The sequence below is a fragment of the Lynx canadensis genome, chromosome C1, assembly GCF_007474595.2.
Source record: "Lynx canadensis isolate LIC74 chromosome C1, mLynCan4.pri.v2, whole genome shotgun sequence".
Taxonomy (NCBI): Eukaryota; Metazoa; Chordata; class Mammalia; order Carnivora; family Felidae; genus Lynx; species Lynx canadensis.
The window spans coordinates 15,982,309-16,002,371 of NC_044310.1; the positions used below are offsets into that span (position 1 = coordinate 15,982,309).

Sequence of the window (20,063 nt, forward strand, 5' to 3'; positions counted from 1 at the left end):
CTTTCTTTATTTTTAATTAGGCTGCATGTCCAGCATGGAACCCGGCACGGGGCTTGAACTCACAACCCTGAGATCAAGACCTGAGTTGAGATCCAGAGTCGGACACTTAACCGAGTGAGCCACCCAGGTGTCCTATCATGTCCTTTAATATGGCAGATTATTTTACATACTGTAGGCACTGGGTGTTAAATATAGATTATTCCTAAATGTAACTGAAAATTAACAATAATAGTATTTGACTTATTTCATCTTTATATTAGATTCTGAGTCTTTCTGGGGGTTAAAAAAAATTCACTAAGGAAATGATTTTTACCATCCCAGGCAAGTTGTGGGTTTCCATCTTCACTGTTAAGGTCACTTTAAGCTGGAGGGAGGGAGGGAGGGAGGGAGGGAGAGAGAGAGAGAGAGAGAGAGAGAGAGAGAGTGTGTGTGTGTGTGTGTGTGGTGTGTGTGTGTGTGTTGTTTGGACAGACCATTGGAGACCTTGGGTTGTAGGCATCCACAATGAGTCTCTGTCTTTGACACACTTAAGAGGAGACTTGCTATTCTTCTGCAGAGGCCTTAATCTTAGAGTCCCTGTTCCTGATTCTAGTCATGCCATTAGCTAGTTTTCTTTCTTCTAAAGTTTGATCACCATGAGATGCCCTTTGACTTCCTTTAACTGTTCGATTACGTTTAATCTGCTGACTTTTGGTCATTTTGTTCTCAATTTTAAAAATTTTTTTTTATTAAAAAAAATTTTTTTATGTTTATTTATTTTTTGAGACACAGAGAGACAGAGCATGAACAGGGGAGGGTCAGAGAGAGGGAGACACAGAATATGAAACAGGCTCCAGGCTCTGAGCTGTCAGCACAGAGCCCGACGCGGGGCTCGAACTCACGGACCTCGAGATCATGACCTGAGCCGAAGTTGGCCGCTTAACCTACTGAGCCACCCAGGCGCCCCTGTTCTCAGTTTTTTTTAATAGCATTCCTATCTCACCTCTGGCTATAATTCTCTAAGTGTGAAACAAAAGTGACAAAGGAGAACTGTAGTTTCTCATACAGAGTCTGTAAACAAAGCTAATGGGTGATGTATAAGGGGCTTGGGAGGTACTGGGGTGCACCTCTTACAGATATATTTAATACCATCTGAGGTTAGAGATAGGGGGACGCCTGGCTAGCTTAGTTGGTGGAGCACGTGACTCTTGATCTCGGGTTCGTGAGTTCAAGCCTCAGGTTGGGGTAGAGCCTTACTTTTAAAAAAAAAAAAAAGATAAGAGACAGAGCTCTCTCTCTCTGTCTCACAGCTTTTATTTCTGGTCTCTGTGGTTACAACACTAAATTCCTGTTTATGAGTTCCCCTCACAGTTGTTTTCTCCTGTTTTTTCTTCACATGTTGTACTGTTGTGTATTTTGTTCTATATTTAGCTTTTTTTTACTTAACGTGTTTATATCATATGCTCCTTCCCATGTTGAATAATCCTCACCCACTGTCATTTCCTTTCTGTGTCAGCATTTAACATTTTACTCTTTATTACAAAGATGCAGGTTTTACTTATTATAGGAAAAAATAATAAAAATAAAGACAAACAAAAGGAGAAAATGAAAAAGCATCTGTATTCAGAGACAGTCACGTCTTAGTGTATGTCCTAAGCAGAGCTCTTCCTACATAGTCATTGTATTTATACGTAAGGAAAAGGGATACTATTATTTTTTTCTCCCTCTCTGTACCTTCCTTTTTCTCTTACAACAATATGGTGACATCTCTCAATGTTGTACTTGTATGTCATAGTCCTCATGGTGACACAGTAGTCTGTTGTGTGGCAGATCACAGCACAGTTTAGTTTCTCTGTTATGTTTGCGATCCATTTGCGGTATTTTATATTAAGGCCTTTTCCTGGTCAAACATTTTTGTATTTGACACCCATTCTTCTTTGTCACTTTTTTCCTAATTCAATTTTAGACTTACAGAAAAGTTGCTAGTAGCAAAAACACCTTTACCAGTTTCAGCAGTTCTTAATGATTTGTGACTTTCTCTCCCTCTATGAATAATGTTTTTCTTTCTTTTTTTTTTTATGTTTATTATTTTTGAGAGAGATAGAGCATGAGCGGAGAGGAGCAGAGAGAAAGGGATACACAGAATCTGAAGCAGGCTCCGGGTTCTGAGCTTTCAGCACAGAACGTGACAGGGACTCAAACTCATGAACCATGAGATCATGACCGAGTGAAGTCGGATGTTTAACCAGCTGAGCCACCCAGGCGCCCCTTGTTTTATTTCTAAGCCATTTGAGAGTAGGTGGCATACATCATGCCCTTTTGCTTTTCAATGCTTCAGTGTACGTATTTCTAAGAGCAAGGATATTCTCTTATGGTATACTTACCAAATTCAGGAAATGTAACATTCTATATAACATTTAAAATTTTAATAACACAGTCAATGCCTAATAATGGCCTTATAGCACGTTCTGATCTAGCATCATATTGCATGTAGTGGTTACTTTCTTTAGTACCCTTTTAGTATGGAACTTCAGCCCTTCACGCCATCGGCATTTTTTAAGGAAACAGGTCGGTTCTTTTATATAATGTTTCTCAGTTTGAGTATGCCCATTTCCTTACGAGTGGATTCAGAATATGTATTTTTGGTTGGAATACCAAATGAGTAATGTTGTGTCTGTCCTAAAGTATAACTTTTTGTTAAAAGTAATTTTGATCATTTGGTCAAGGTGTCCAGTTTTCCTACCATATGTTTAGAATTTTTCTTTTTGTAGTTGGTAATTGGTGAGAAGACACTTGAAAACCATGTGAATATTCTGGTCTTATTAAAGAGCCTCTCTCTAGATTTACTAATCATTGACAATTCTTGCTAGAACCAGTTTTTCCTACGGTGGTTGCAAAGTGGTAGCCTAAGTGTGTTCCTTGCTGTGGAGGTCTGGCCAGAGAGGAGACGGCGCACGCAGATGTGACTCGGTGCAGAATCTGGTCCTGAGAATCGGTCGTCCGCTGGGGGAAAACAGCAGCGTATCGCATCTGGATGATGAGTTTTGGTGACACCCTCAGTTCAGACTGACTCTAGGAGTCCTCTTGGCCTTCCCAGTTCCCTGTTTTCCTCTCCTTTCCTTCTGTAGTCCGAAGCTTGGTTCCTAGAAAGGGTTTCAGTATGTTTTGTCATCTTCAGTCCTAAACTACACATAAATAGTTTCAGACTTGCTATATACCACACCACTGTGGAAAACAAGCGTTCAGGATTTGCTTGCAGTTCTTTTTTTCTTATTCTGATAGCAGACAAAGTTTTCTGTTCAGAAGCTACTTGGATTTGTACCCTGCCCCTCTTTAGTGTGCTTATGTTATCTGGAATTCCTTTGTCAGTTGATTTGTTATCTTTACATTAAATTTTACATTGTTTTTCCACATCCCCATTTATTTTATTTTTATATACAATGTTTATAATTGTTTCTTAGGTTCAGTTTTCAGGGAAGATCTCTTCACTTTTGAACGTTAATCGTTGTAATTCTATTAGTCATTTCAGGCATTACCATGAAAAGAGAAAGCTTGGGCTTTGATGCTAGATAGAGCAGTTAGCTAGACAGCTGGCAAGTTTCTTGACTGGATCTTATTACCTTGAAATGTAAAATGTTTAAATTAGTTTCCTCTTAGAGGTTCTGTGAGACTGAATGATAAATAATCAATTTAAAAAGTGTAGGGGCACCTGGGTGGCTCAGATGGTTAAGCGTCCGACTTCAGCTCAGGCCGTGATCTCACGGTTCGTGAGTTCGAGCCCCGCGTTGGGTTCTGTGCTGACAGCCCAGAGCCTGGAGCCTGCTTTGGATGCTGTGTCTCTTTCTCTCTCTCTGCCCCTCCCCTGCTCGTGCACAGCGCGCGCCTCTCTCTCTCTCTCTCTCTCTCCCCCTCTCAATAAATGAACATTAAAAAAATACTTAAAAAGTGTATACATATACATGTAACTCAGGAGCTGTATATTTATGGTTCATACACTTTGTATATTAAAAAAATCAGAATAGTGACTTGGATGTTTTTGGCGCAGAGCTAATATTTTTCTCTTTGTTTAGCAGATGAATAATACTCAGAACAAGTCAGAGTAGTTTGATCTGGTTAGCTGATTCTGTGTTTTTGTTTTGTTTTGTTTTTAAATAAACTCCTTTCTAGGGCGCCTGGGTGGCTCAGTCGGTTAAGTGTCTGACTTTTGATTTCGGCTCAGGTCATGATCTCACGGTTCATGAGTTTGAGCCCTGAATCAGGCTCTGCGCTCACAGTGGTGGAGCCTGCTTGGGATTCTGTCTCCCTCTCTCTCTGCCTCTCTCCTGTGTGCATGCGTTCTCTCTCAAAATAAATAAATAACTTAAAAAATATATAAACAAACTCCTTTCTTTCATTGAGGCATTTTCTAGTATCTGAAAGCTTTCTGCACTTACTGATTAATTACATCAGCAGGAAGACTGTGCTCTCCACAGAGATTTGTATAGACTTCTCGGTCTCTAGTTTAGTGCCATTATGGAATCTTCGGAGGGCCGTTTTGACTAAAATTTGAGTTTTTTTTTTTTTTTCAACGTTTATTTATTTTTGGGACAGAGAGAGACAGAGCATGAACGGGGGAGGGGCAGAGAGAGAGGGAGACACAGAATCGGAAACAGGCTCCAGGCTCTGAGCCATCAGCCAGAGCCCGACGCGGGGCTCGAACTCACGAACCGTGAGATCGTGACCTGGCTGAAGTCGGACGCTTAACCGACTGCGCCACCCAGGCGCCCCTAAAATTTGAGTTTTTAGTAAATTTTGCATTAACATGCAATAGTCCAGATTTTGCAGATGATGTACATAAAATGGTAGGAATCTCAGGTTCCAGGGTGTCCCCATTTATTTTCAGATTTTTTTTTGTTTTCCAGCAGATGTTCTAAAATTATTTAGGAATGGGCCCCATGTCACAGATGAGGCAGGATCATTAAATGTCATTAAATTTTGAAAAATCAGTTGGAGAAAAAAAATGTTGAGGTTTGAATCTGTAGTGGTGAATACTGGAAATGTTTAATTTGCTTTCTTGTGTTGATAGTGTCCTGCTGGAGCTCTCTAAAAATGTTGCTTTTGGCAGTAAATTCTTATTTTTCATACCATGAGATTCTTTCAGACTTTCATATAGGTCAGAATCTTCAGTGCAAACCGAGTTAATTTCTCTTGAATTTAAAATTTAATAGGAGATTCTAAGCAAGAGAAAGATCAGCAATCCATGTGAGATGTATCCCTGCTTTTTGGCAAGTGTTGGAAATTAAGCAGTGAGCTGGTGTGGTGTTAGAGTAGGTATAATTTAAGACTTCTAGTCAGAACCTGACTTACACATAGAGTGAAATTTTCTTTAAAAATTTTTTTTGATCTTCATTTTGAGAGCGAGAGAGAGAGAGGGAGAGAGAGGGGAACAGAGAGAGAGAGAGACACAGAATCCGAAGTAGGCTCCAGGCTCTGAGCTGTCAGCACAGAGTCCGATGCAGGGCTTGAACTCACAAACTGCAAGTTCATGACCTGAGCCAGAGGTGGATGCTCAACTGACTGAGCCACCCCAGGCGCACCCCAAGAGTGAAATTTTCTTGATCATGTTGTGTATCTTAAAGGATGCTGAATGATAACTTTGTCTCTGTGGAATGCATTATAGTTATTTGTGACATACTGAGAGGATACAGGATACATTTTAGCTGGATAAATGATGCTTGGATAGTGAAAGATCTTGCTCATCATAAGGGATCCTATTCATTGTGTTCCTTAATTGTAGCACTTGTGGGAGAAGTAGAGGTAAGGTAGCCTACTTTTTGTTTATCGGACAGTTTCATTTCTGATTTTTTTTTTTTTGCTCTTGGGGAAGGGAAAAGAAGATATGTAGCTTTGAAGGCATACCACAAATAAACGGACTGACCAACACTGCTTTGGACCCAGTATTCAAAAAGAATGGGTATATTTGTTACAATCCATCTGAGGCAGAAGGTTGGTTACACATAACACATGTAGTGTAGCACATTGGAAATTCATGTAGGTGCTCTTATTGGTGCTCAGGAATATAGAGTTGGATCTGTATATTTTTTAATGTTTATTATTTTGAGAGAGAGGGAGAGTGAGAGTGTGTGCATGAGCAGGGGAGGGGCGGAGAGAGAGGGAGAGAGAGAATTCCAAATGGGCTCCCCACTGTCGGCGCAGAGCCACATGTGGGGCTTGATGTCACAAACTGAGATCATGACCTGAGGTGAAATCAGAGTCAGATGCTTAACTGAGCCACCCAGGCGCACCTTTTTTTTTTTTTTTTTAAATCCGAATTTACACGGATTGATTACAGTGGCTGCATGACTAAAAATGAAGCCGTTTTTAGTCTTTGCTAGACTTAATTTTTTTGAAATATATTTATTTCCATTTGAATAGGGAATAGAGCTAAGGAAAGGTGTATGAATAGCTGTACTTTTTTGTTTATTTATTTTTTAATGTTTATTTTGACACAGAGAGAGACAGAGCATGAGCGGGGGAGGGGCAGAGAGCGAGGGAGACACAGAATCTGAAACAGGCTCCAGGCTCCGAGCTGTCAGCACAGAGCCCGACCGCGGGGCTCGAACTCACGGACCGCGAGATCATGACCTGAGCTGAAGTTGAATGCTTAACCGACTGAGCCACCCAGGCGCCCCTGTACTTTTTTTTTTTTTTTTTAAACAAGACTTGGCTAATTGTTTTGTCTTATTTTTTAAATTTATTTTTGTTTTGTTGTTTTTATTGGAGCTTTGATATGCGATGTGTCAAAGCTCCAGCCAGTGTTAAAGCTCAGGCAGTTTAGATAGAATTAAGGAGTTTGCTGATTTTGTTTTAAGCCCATTCTTTTCTTTTTAAAGCGTTTCTATGTCTGTAATTTTATATTATACATTGTAATTTAAGAAGTGAAAATTACACTTCTAAGTGCATACCTTTAAAGGCCTTTGCTTCTGACCCTAGCAAATTGTTAGTCAGTATTCAGTAAATATTAGACATGCTAATGGTGATTTTATTATTGTAACCTCCTCCCTTTCCCTTTTTGCTTAAGCTTCATTAATCTCTGTATTGTCCTGAAGATACCTTTATTGTCTACTCACAGTGTATTGCTTTCTCAAGTGGCAATAGCAGTAATATCTTTAATTATTATGTTTTAGCTACCCTAAATTCTTGTCTTCTCTCTTAATGCTGGCAAAAAAAAAAAAAAAGTTTTTACTGGCATACAGAATATTTAACTTCCTTCCCCCCTCCTCCCCTTAAAAATGTTTTTATTGTGGTAAAATATCCATAATATAGAATTTATTGTTTTAACCATTTTTAAGTTCATTGGCCACTAAGTACTTAAATGTTCTTTTAATACACAGGATTGCTGGGGCACCTGGGTGGCCCAGTCGGTTAAGTGTTTTGATTTCAGCTTAGGTCATGACCTCATGGCTTGAGGGTTCGAGCCCCATGTGCCCCTGTGCTGGCAGTTCAGAGCCTGGAGCCTGCTTCGCATTCTGTGTCTGTCTCTCTCTCTCTCTGCCCCTCCCCTGCTCATGCACTCATTCTCTGTCTCTCTCTCAAAAATAATAAACGTTAAAAAAAATTAAAACACAACACAGGATTGCTGTACTCATTTTAAAATTTATTTACTTATTATTTTGAGAGACAGAGAGAGAGACAGCGAGACAGCATGTGAACAGGGAAGGAGCAGAGAGAGAGAGAGAGAGAAGAGAGAGAGACAGACACAGAATGCGAAGCAGGCTCCAGGCTCAAGCTGTCAGTACAGAGCCTGATGCGGGGCTCAAACTCACGAACTGTGAGATCATGACCTGAGCCGAAGTGGGACGCTTAACCCACTGAGCCACCCAGATGCCCCTGCTGTAGCTCATTTGGAATATTAAACCCAGTCTGGCAACTCCTCCCCTCCCTTCAGTTTTGGAAATGTGTATAGGTGTTTTTAAAAACTTTTTATCTAGAAGTAATTTTTAAGCCTGCAGAACAGTTGTATAAATAGTACCAGGAGCCTCCTTTAACCAGGTTTACAATTAGCTTTTTGCCCTATTTGCTTTATTGTTCTCTTTCAATGTAGTATGCACATGAATTGTTTTTCCCTGAATTTTTTGAGAGTAAGTTGCATACACATAGCCATTTAGTCTTGAATAAGTATGTACTTCCTAAGAACGGAGATATTCTTGTATAATAGTAAATAGCTCCTGGAAATTTAACATTGATACAGTACTTGAATCCAACATCTATATTCCAACTTTGTTAGTTGAGCTGAGTCCAGTGTTTTTTGCTTTCAGTAATGGTCATGTATTGCATTTAGTTGTCATGTCTTTTTCGTTTCTTAATTTGGATCAGTTCTTCAGCCTTTTTGGTCTTTAATGGCATTATTTTTATAGAATACAGGCCCATCCCTCTCTCTCCTCCCCTTATATAAATGTTCCTCACTTTTGAGTTTGGTCTGTGTTTCCTCATGATTAGGTTCAGATTATGCAGTTTGGTTGGAATAGTCCATTCGTGATGTGTCTTTCTCAGGATTCATCTGAGTAGCAGGATTCATCTGCTACTCATTGGTGTTGGTAATTTTAATGACTCAGTCAAGGTGATGTCCAGTTTCTTCACAAGATAGTTCTCTTTTCCCCTTGCAGTTTATCAGCAGTGATTAAGACCATAAAAATATTCTCTTTTCAACTGGATTTTTCTCATGCAGATTTTGCCTTCACTGATTCTTGCTGAGTTATCTTTTCTGGTGTTCTTAGTTTCACATGATGGTCTTACACGTTAACTAAGCCTGTGAGCGTGCTTTGGTAATCATGATGGACAGTGAATTTTGTCTTCTGGGTTTCACTGAGATTTTGTTTCCTTAGATGGTTTCACTGTGATTCTTTTTCTTTTTTTCTTTTTTTTAAGTTTATTCATTTCGAGAGAGAGAGAGCGAGCGATGCGAGCGGGGGATGGGCAGAGAGAGAGAGAGAGGGAGAGAGAGAATCCAAGTAGGCTCCGCACTGTCAGCACGGAGCCTGACACAGGGCTTGAACCCACAAAACATGAGGATCATGCCAGAGCCGAAACCAAGAGTTGGACGCTTAACCGACTGAGCCACCCAGGCGCCCCTCAATGTGATTATTTCTTAACCAGATTTGAGTAGGATTGATTTTAACCATTTCTGTAGCAACAGTTTTTTTTTTTTTTTCTATTACATCGTTGTTGGGTTGCTAATGGACTCATAGACTGAAAACTACAGATTGGTAATAAACACACCTAATGTATAATGAATTCATTGTTGTTCTCAGGGCTTGAATATTAAATAGAATTAGCTGAGTAAGAATGTTCATCAAATATTATTTTACAAAAACCATACATTTTATTAGATCAGTAAGTTGCTTTCTCAGTAATGGTCAGTGTACTGTTAGCCGCATGCTTAATCTTTTGACCGACTTGTGATTTTGAAATTATGAGGACACCAAGATTCATTTGCTGACTTCTCCAATTTCCCCCACCCAGGGCAAGAGGATTATGACAGATTACGACCGCTGAGTTATCCACAAACAGATGTATTTCTAGTCTGTTTTTCAGTGGTCTCTCCATCCTCATTTGAAAATGTGAAGGAGAAGGTGAGTTGGTCAGATTTTCTTGCCCTGAAAAAGGTGGTCACAGAACTTCTGTTGAGTTGTCCTGAATAGCTTTACAGGCTTGTGGATTAATGCAGGTGTATTTTTTAAAATACCTTTCCTCTAGTGGGTGCCTGAGATAACTCACCACTGTCCAAAGACTCCTTTCTTGCTTGTTGGGACCCAAATTGATCTCCGAGATGACCCCTCTACGATTGAGAAACTTGCCAAGAACAAACAGAAGCCTATCACTCCAGAGACTGCTGAAAAGCTGGCCCGTGACCTGAAGGCGGTCAAGTATGTGGAGTGTTCTGCACTCACACAGGTGAGGACTGTGCCATCCCCATGTTTGTGTACAGTTGGGTCGTTTCTGAGCATTAGATTTGGGGGTTATTTTAACAGTGGTCTGCGGTGCTTACGAAAGCTGCCCAGGTACCATTAGGACCAGCTTCCCAGTGCATGTTCTTTTGCTAGAGGTTCTGTGTTTATGGAGAGAAGTGTTAATCTCTCAGTGAAACTCTTGTGTTGGTGAGCTTCCATACTGTAGTGAATCATTTGTAGTGGTCAGGGATTGTGTTAAACAATTTTATGGGCAAGTTCCAGGTTAGCACAGACTTAGAAGAGAGGATATGAATGATTTTCCCCCAGACACTTAAATTTTTATCTAAATGTATTTGATCTTTCTCGTCAATTCTGACCATTGACGCTACAGTTTCTGGGGTAATTCAACTGACATAGGGAATTAATCATAATAATTGAGACTTTCATGCAGAGAAAGCTGCCTCGGCTATTTTTCAAGCATGTGTTGTAGGGAGTCCGTGCCTTTTTTTAGTTTATTTATTGATTTTGAGAGAGAGAGAAAGAACAAGTGGGGAAGAGGCAGAGAGAGAGAGAGAGAAGGAGAGAGAGAGAATCCCTAGCAGGCTCTGTGCCGCAAGCACAGAGCCTGATGAGGGGCTCCATCCTGCGAACCGTGAGATCGTGACCTGAGTCGAGACCAAGAGCCAAACGCTTAACCAACTGAGCCACCCAGGCGCCCTAGTTGTTCTTAGGTTTTTAGAGACATTCCATCCTCATGTGGTCCTCTTGGTCCCTCTGCTGTCCCTGTCTGAATAATTTAACTGGAGCTACTCTCCTAGTTTGATGGGATGCATCAGATTCTGAGGGTGGGGAGTGGTGCTAGAATATTTAGAGTGAGAGTTGAGACTGGCCTGTGCGCTTCGAGGTGTGCCTGACCAGCCGTCCCTTCTGAGTACTGTTCTGGAGGCAGAGGGAGAGGTTCCAGAGATAGCACAGAACTCTTAAATTCTGGTGGTGCTGGTGCTTTGACATCGGAACAGGGGGCAGATGTGTCTCATTAAGATAGGGCAGGGCTGAAGAGGTTTATTGTAATTACGTTAAGTCCAGTTACGTTTCATGCTTACATTTGTAGGTGATTGCACTTTCTGTCAAGTTTTTAAAAAAGCACTCTGTAACTGAGGCAAATGACCTATAGAATTGCTTATTATGCATGTACTTAGGCATTTAGTATGGATGGCCTGGACATAATTTAATAATCTCCAATTCAGTGCTAGTTTGGATATTTAAAGATAAAATTGTTACGCTTAGCTGGATGTTCCACAGGATAGTTTCAAGGTCAAAAATTCTCCCAAACCCAGTTTTCGTTGGCGGTTCAGTTCTTTTAAAGTCAGAAGATTTTACCTTCCCTCACACATGTAGCACCGACTGAACTTTAAAAAACAAAAAAAGCCTGATGCTTCTGTGTTTTGATACCATCAGAAAAGTGTGTGTGTGTGTGTGTGTGTGTGTGTGTGTTGGGCAAGGATCTATGTGGAACATGTGTGTCAGGTTATAACTAACTCTATATGCATCATTTGCATACCCCTGTTCTCTAAATATGGGTTGCTTTTGGGGAGAAATGGAGGTAAATAGACCATGTGGACTCCACTCTAGGTCACTGGTGAAGTTTATTTTAAAGAATTGGATGCTTCCATCTAAGATTTTTTACACTATGAACAAGTTTATATAATAAGTCTGCAGACAGTAGGAATTTGAAAAGGTCTTAGCAACTCCATTTTTCTTACCAGATTTTGAAGATTGGAGAAGTCAAAAGAGAAGATAGAAAATGGGGTGTCTGGTTGTGTTTGGGAGATAAGAGCTCAGGACTCCAGATTCTATTTGTTGGTTCCTCTAAGACTGACCGCTTCATGTAATCAGATAGTGGGTAAAGCAGAAATTTGTTTTGTTTTGTAGGGGGTTAGTTGATGTTGTCAATAAGCAAGAAAGGATTTGCTATTTGGGAAGGGGTGCCCTAGTTTCTCATGGATGTCCTCCTCTTTTCTCCCTTATAAAATGCATTGCCCTTTCTACCCTCCCTGTTTCCTTTTGTATGTGACCGTCAGAGTTTGCTCTGAGACATGTAGAAAGAATTCATAGGATCTTTACTTTTGTTGACCGTGCCTACTTTGTCAAAGACCTGGAAGAACAACTTTTAAACCTCTTTGCTTCTTTTTAAGTACTTCATGTTCTCATTCTTTTTTTGTACCTCATGGAGTGTGTGGGTGCCAGTCCTCTGGGATGCCTAGGGTGGGGTGGAAATACCTGGGGTAGGCTGGGGCTGGCACTCGTTACTGGAGCTGTGTTCCGGGGTTTGGAGAAATTTTTATTTGGGATCGAACCGACTTAAAGAACACGTGAAACCTCTTTGGGTGGTAAACCTGTGGCTTCAGATTTAGGTGAGTTTAGGTGAGTCTAGACCTGGGCCCAAGGTACCAACCATTGCCGCTGAGTCACACTGTTCACGTTGGAGTTCTGCCTGAGGTGTAGTGTATTTCTGCGTCCTTAATCCCTGTATATCTGAGAGTGTTCTTTGTTTTCACACTCCATGCTTTATGCTCTGATACCCATGCAGACATCTTAAAGCATTGGACTGCTTGCTGAAACTCATTCTAGACCCTGTTCTTTTGTTTTCCTATGACTTGGTGGTGGTTACTTGCTCTAATAACATTACTGAATAACTGAGGTGTATGCTGTTTCTAGAGTCTGTTCTTTAATTTCTCCCAGTTGGTCCTGTTGAACAATTAAATGCACTCTTTCTGAATGCCTGAACCTTACTGTTCTGGGAAACCGATTTACTCTGAAATCCTGATTAATCCCATCAGATAAGTCATTGAATCTAGAAACATGTAGCATGCCTGTGCGTCTGCCGTTCGTGTCCTTCAGTTATTCAGGGGCTGAATTCACAGAAGCCTGAAACCGTATTAGATTTGGTTCCAGAATGTGTGTGTCCTTCTTCTCATTGGAAATACTGGGGAATTCTACAAGGCTTACTTATCCAGTGCGCCCCGTCTTTTGTTTACATACGCGTTTTTCTCTCCTGGCGTTTTCATTAACACGTTGTAAGATTCGATTTCAAAGCGTGATTGTTTTAGAAGTCAACATCTAACATCTCCATAAAAATTGCTTTCTTGCTTGGTTAACCTTTTTAAAATGTAAGGAGTTCCTATTTAGTTACCTACTCTCCTATTAATGGGCTTAAGGTTTAGCTTCGTGGCAGTTATTTTTCTCAAGGCGCATTGCTTCTGTGAATTCAGCCCATTTAATCCGGACTGCTATTGTATCTGCTAGTCTTTCTAATCCTCTAACCTGGCTGCTATTCTCTCTCCTCCCCTCTGTCTTGTAGAGAGGTCTGAAGAATGTGTTTGATGAGGCTATCCTAGCTGCCCTCGAGCCTCGGAAACTCAACCCAAAAGGAAGTGCTGTATATTCTAAACTGTTTTCCTCCTTCCCCTCTTTGCTGCTGCTTCCTGTCCCACTACTGTAGAAAGAGCATTTAAAAACAAAGGAATAAAACCATCCTGTTTGAAAGCCTCTGCGTCTTTGTACTCACCACCTGAGAGCAACCTCTGTATTAGTTTTTGATCAAGATGCAATATCTTATAGAATATTTTTTGTGATTAGTAGTCAAGTTGGACTTGCTTAACTTTCTGCTTCTTGAGTTGCCTGATGCTTAGAGCTTTTTGGTTTGGAATACTATTGCAAAAGGGAACTTGGTCTGGCATTAAGAATGTTCTCTTGGAAAAAAATAAGAAGAGTTTTAACACTTCTTAGTTTCTAGATGGAGAAAATAACACAAACATCATTTTACCTCTTACGATCAATTGTAATTGTACTTGCATGACAAACTATGGAAAAAGGGTGGCCTACTAGTAGAGTGTAACGGGGAAGGGAGGATTCTCGTCTGGTTTTCCTTTGTGCAGTGAAACTTTGTGTTGCTATCGCTTTGGCTGTCTGTGCTGTAGTGAGTATTGTCAGTCTGGGGTGGGAAAGGTATTAATGTATCTGCTACTGCTTTATGAAACCATTTGTTACACTATCTTTTAAGAATAGCATCCATTTTAACAGTTGACTTAAGGTTTGTTAATGTTGAGATGTAAAGCTGCCACCTTTATATTTTCCTGCTTCTGATTTTATTGTTGTGAGGGAAACATACAATTGTGGTTGCCTTCAAATTTTGAAATTAAAAATATACAATTGTTTGTATAAATGCCTGATGAAGCTTTATTCCTGTTGCACCGACTGGTTCTAGTTTTACATATGTATCAGGTGCCCACATTTTGCTTCCTTAGCACCCCTGGCTCTGTCCGATTGGTGGGATACAGGGAGTTCAGAGTGAATGTCTTTGACGCAGCCGCAGTAGCCGCTCTCCCTCCATCCTGCCTGCGCCCTCCATGTAACAAGGATGCCGCTGCCCACTGCCCACTGCCAGCCCTCGCGGTCCTGGTCCATGCTCCGCTGTTTCATTGGGATGCAGAGCTGCTTCACTCGTGTTTATGTGAAATGTTGTAGCGGCATATTACACAGCTCACATTGAATGAGCAAATGACACATGTGGCTTGTTTGCTTCTCGTGACATACATTGGTCTGCAGAAAGCTTTCCCAAAGGACCACTGTCTCATTCATGAATATCTGCTCCTCTGCTCCTGAATTGCTGGATCCTTCCAGTGTCCTGCCTGGACAAAACTTGGTGAAGTGGGGGGGTTGTGTGGAGATTCAGGGTTGTTTTTAACGTTTCGTTCTTTGCCAACTCTCGGGGCTTTGAATGTTTGTAATTGATCTTTGGCTTCAGTATCCTGAAAATCAGACTGCCCCTTTTTTTTCTTTCTGCCCCTTTTCAGAAAGGCCTAAAGAATGTATTTGACGAAGCGATATTGGCTGCCCTGGAGCCTCCAGAACCGAAGAAGACCCGCAGGGTGTTGCTGCTATGAACATCTCCAGAGCCCTTTCCGCACAGCTGGTGTCAGCGTCGTACTAAAAGCAATGTTAAATCAAACTAAAGATTGAAAATTAAAATTCGTTTTTGCAATAATGACAAATGCCCTGCACCTACCCACATGCACTCGTGTGAGACAAGGCCCGTAGGTATGGTCCCCGTCCCCCTCTCAGTACTAGTTAATTTGAGTAATTGTGTATTGTCAGAAAAGCGGTTAGTACTATTTTTGTTCTGTCGTTTCAAAAAAAAAAAAAAAATTTTTTTTTTTTTTTTTGTTTTTGTAAAAGCAAGGCATGCTTGTGATGACTCTGTAACAGACTAATTTGGGCTGTTGAAGCTGCTCCCGGGGCTCCATCCACTCTGGAGAATAATCCGGGACATTTAGGGGTTTTGTTTTGTTTTGTTCTTTTGTTTTTGTTTTTTTCTTTTTTTGGGGGGGGGGAGTGTGTGTGGGGTTTGTTTTTATTTAGTCATGTTTTTTAAATTCAGTAACCATTGGACAGCCCTTAAGGGGAGGAGGATGGATTGACTCCGCATTCCACTTCCTAGATCTAGTTTAGAACACTTGTCCCCCACCTGGTGCTCTTAGGAAGGAGTATAGTAAATGCCTCATTTAATAACATACTCCTTTTTGAAAGTTGCCTTTCTCTCCACCCTTGAGTAGGTCTAGTACTTGATGAAACTCATGAAAGCGGGTGGAACCTGTCTTGCCCCTCCTCTTTTCTAGGATGCACTCTATATGTGACTGTGACTTTCAAGGAAATTTGTTTGCCATTTGCTGATTTTTTTTTTTGAAGTTAATTTCTAACTTCGTTCACTGATAAATGAAGAAAAGTATTGCACCTTTTGAAATACACCAAATGGATTGAGTACCTAATTAAAAAAACGTTTTTTTTCCCTGTCAGTCATTGTCTTACATGCTTAGCGTAGATGTCCAGCTTAATAGCGTATGATACGGTGTTCCTAGAACACAGCCGGAGACCTGGTAGATCGAGGAAGTGTGAGGGGTGGTGCTAGAAGACAGATGTCTGTGGAATGATGCACATCCTCTTTCAGGTTGGAGGATGGAGACAGACCTGCTTCATGAAGAAGCTGGGGGTGCGGTGGGGGTGGGGAGGACATTTAACAACGTGGGGACCAGTCAGGGGAATCCCCTTATTTCTGTTTTGCATACGAGGAACCCTAGAGTAGCTAGTTAAGGCTCTCTAGTTTAGTAAAAAAAAAAAAAAAAAAAAATCATGGAGTCTTATGAAGACTCTTCGTAAGTGTTAATGGGGATTTTATCTGCTTATTTTGGTTGCAGTTCCCAATTTTAAAAATGTTTAGGTAATCTTCTCCACCTTCCCCAAATCCTAATTCTTGTAGATTCATTAGTGTCGAACCAATGCTTTCACATGTCTCAATTCTTTGTACATGCGTTCTTTTCAGATGTATTAAACAAACAAAAAACCCTTCACAAGCCAGCCTGGGGGTTGTTCTTTTCCCTCCGCCTCTTTTTAGATACTTAGGAGCGGGAACTGGACTCTTAGTAACATCAGTTTCTAACAAATTATGGGATGAGATTTTAAAGTTTTATTTATTGATTTTTATGGTACTTTTTAAAATTTCCTTTCTGGCCTTCAGGTCGGTGCCTTCTACCTCAGTTTGGCAGGTGCCCTGCAGACTCCTTCTCTTTAAAACCAAGTGGGTGCATAGCGGTCCTTAGCGAGGGTGACGCTCAGGAAGCCACTGCTCATGTGTCGGGAGGGAATGGCAGCACACCTGTCTCTCATCCATCGGTTAATTGGGAAGTAGCCAGTTTTCTTCCCAAGTTTTCCGTTTTAGTGCTTTTCAGACCTTGTTAACTTACTGGAGTGCACCTTGAGCAGTGAGTATTTAAAAGCCTTCCGTGTATTTCTAGAATGCGGCCGAGTTGGAGAACCCATTGCTCCTAGATTGTACCCAAACTGCTTCCATCAGATTCCAGATTCTGTACTGTGAATCTTTTTTTTTTTTTTTTTTTAATTTTTAATGTTTATTTTTGAGAGAGAGACAGAGAGACAGAGAGAGACAGTGCAAGTGAGGGAGGGGCAGAGAGAGAGGGAGACACAGAATCCGAAGCAGGCTCCAGGCTCTGAGCTGTCAGCACAGGGCCCGGCATGGGGCTCAAACTCAAGAACTGTGAGATCATGACCTGAGCCAAAGTTGGACGCTCAACCGACTGAGCCACCCAGGCGCCCCTGTACTGTGAATCTTAACATGGGACACATTTTCTTTAAGTGATAGGAATGATTCATTACTTTAAGGGCGTTCTGCTGAACTGTATGAGAATCTTCAAAACTAAGAGCTGTCAGTAAAGTGTAACCTCGTTTTGGTAGTCGTCTAAGTGAAGTCATGTTTGGCTTGATTCCATGCTCTTCTGGAGCTAGGCTGGGTGGGTTGGCTGGGAAGGGCTAGGAAGAGGCAGGTCTAAGCTTTACTGTTTTAACCAATGTGTCGTACTTACTCCATGTCGACCATGCTAGGGAGAGGTACCTGGATCGTGCTCTGAGACCCTAGGGAGCAGGGACTGTATGTCTCTTGTTCTTAGTACAGTGGCATATAGATCCATCCTGATAATTGCTGTATCCCTGGCTGAGAGTAGTGTTTGACATATGAGAGATGGCTTTAAAAATAGTCATTGGATGGTACACGATTTCATAAATGAATGAGTGAATGAATAAAGCAGGTCATGTAGTTGTGTCGGTGAAATATCTGTACATCAAAACAAAAAAGACAAGGGTTTGATTGAAGCTAACATGGTTTCTAATTAAATATTTTAATTTGGCTTTCACGTATCAGAAGAAATGGGTGGGAAATGGATGAAGCTAACATTGTTTTCTATTTAAATACTGTTTTCTGTTGACTTGTCTGCTATGTTATCTTTGTTTGGTGACTGACACTACTCAGGGAGTGTGATCTAGATGTTGGAAAAAGGGTTATCTAAAACAGTCCTTTGCAGACTTAGCTTGTGGCAAGGTGTACAATGTTTAGGCCAGTAGGACACTAATACATCACTGGTTTCCAAATATCAGTATTTTACCAAAGGTGTCAGAAATATGTTCTGTAGTTTGTTAAAATTGTACCCTTTGAGCTGGATTTTATGCCAGGAAGGGTACGTATTCCAAGGGCGAAGAGAGGATAATGGTATGAAAGCACCAATTACAATATTTCCTTTATTCTAAGATGTATTTGTCCTCATTTTTTTAAAGATTTTAAAATTTTTACTTATTTATTTGCTTACTTATTTTGAGAGAGAGCGTGAGTAGGGCAGGGGGAGAAAGAAAGGAAGAGAGAGAGAGAGACAGAGAGAGAGAGACAGAGAATCCCAAGCAGGCACCGCACTGTCAACGTGGAGCCTGACATGGGGCTTCAAATTCAGGAAACAGATCATGATCCGAGGCAAAACCGAGAGTCAGATACTTAACTGACTGAGCCACCCGGGCGCCACCCCCCCTTATTTTAAAAGTTTATTTTGAGGGAGGGAGGAGAGAGAGAGAGAGAGAGGAGAGGAGAGAGAGAGAGAGAGAGAGAGTGAGAGTGTGCTTGGGGAAGGGGCAGAGAGGGAGGGAGATCCCAGGCAGGCTCCATGCTCTCAGCAAGGAGCCCAGCTCGGGGCTCGATTTCACAGATCATGAGATCATGACCTGAGCTGAAATCAAGAGGCAGACACTTAACCAGCTGAGCCATCTAGACGCCCCTGTTTAAATACTTCTAAGTTTACATAGTATATTACTTTGAGTTTTTTCCAAAGTGCCCTACCTTTTTTTTGAAGCTCCGTTTTATTAGCTTTTGCTAATGTTACATTACAAACCACCATAATTCTCTGGCTTACCACAAATTTATTTTTCTCTCACTAATGGGTCAGTTGGGCTTTGCCTCCAGGCTTCATTTTCAGATTGGGCTCCGCTCGGTCCATGCCTCTCCTGCTGGAGCCTGACTCCAGAGAGCAGTAGCTGCCTAAGAGTGCACTTCTCATGGTGAGCCTGGTAAGCGAAAGGGGTGCAAGGTCAAACACATTTAATTTCTCATACTTCATTGTGCAGATGATTCAATATAGCCAGACCCAAAGTCGGTGCCACTTATTCATTTATTGATATATTCATTCATTTATATATAGTAAATTCAAAAATAGTTTTTTTAAAAAGCACTTAATAAGGTTTTGAATATATAGCAGAGAATAAAATAGATGTGGGATCCTGACTTCTAGTTGGAATTTTCCTTGCAAATTTGATAGCTGCCTTTTTTTGTTTGTTTGTTTTGAATAAGCATTTGGTCTCATTGCCCCTAGAATGGCTATCAAGACAGTGACGGTCTTGCCTGTGTGCGTGTGCCCATGGCACACATCCATCAGAGAAGTTACTGGGGCGGGACAGCCCTAAGCCAGCGTGCCCTTCAGCAGGTAGCTTCCACTCTCCTGGCCTCTTAACTGTAAGATAATTGTGCGTTTAGTTATCATTGGGGTCTCAGATGCAAGTCAAGTGCCTGGGTGGTCAACAATAAATGGAAAACTTAAACAAAATTCCTCTGAGATTCTGAAACTAGTTATGGAGTGGGGGCCTGGGGATCAATTTAGTTTCTGAAAGCTTCCAATGTAGAACCTTGGTTAGATACGTTAGGACCAGTGCACACCTCAGAGGTTCTTAACTCTGGCTGTGTGCATGTCAGTTAGGGAGCTAATTTTTTAAGGGAAAATAATGCCTGGAGCCATTTAGGTGATCTCTGGAGATAGGGTCACTTAATTTATTACTTAACATTTTTTTCAAATTATATTTTGAGATACATATATTTGAAATATATATTTCAGATTATAATTCTTCAAATTATATATTTTAAATCTCACCAGATTGTTTTAGTGTTCCACCAGGTTTGAGAATGATGTCACTAAATGATCTCTTAAAGTTTATTTATATCTGACATGAATTTTAGAGTAATTTTGGGCCACAGTCCTTTACAGTTTTATCTGTTCTTTGAGGAAAGAGATTTTCCAAACTTGTGGTTCCAGTTAGCATTCAGTTCTTGACTCCTTAACCAGAAAAGAACGTGTACAGAGTTCATAGTTATGTAATTTATTGGTGAACTGGCACTGAGATAGTTTGGGGCAGACTCCTAAGTAATTAAAGTTCTTAGGCAGCAATGTGAGAGCAGAGATTTGAGTTGTAGAGATCAGCTAGGGTTTTCTAACT

The 20,063-nt window shown here is 40.9% G+C and overlaps 1 protein-coding gene across 1 annotated transcript in view; it reads left to right on the forward strand.

Annotated features, from left to right (window-relative positions):
* Positions 1-16,320, forward strand: part of CDC42 (cell division cycle 42) — a 52,694-nt gene extending 36,374 nt beyond the window's left edge. The window contains exons 4-6 of the mRNA XM_030327377.1: positions 9,481-9,590; positions 9,715-9,912; positions 14,765-16,320. Of these exons, the coding sequence (XP_030183237.1) occupies positions 9,481-9,590; positions 9,715-9,912; positions 14,765-14,854 (398 nt within the window). The 3' untranslated portion in view covers positions 14,855-16,320. The remainder of the gene's footprint in view (positions 1-9,480; positions 9,591-9,714; positions 9,913-14,764) is intronic.
* Positions 16,321-20,063: the final 3,743 nt, after the last annotated feature.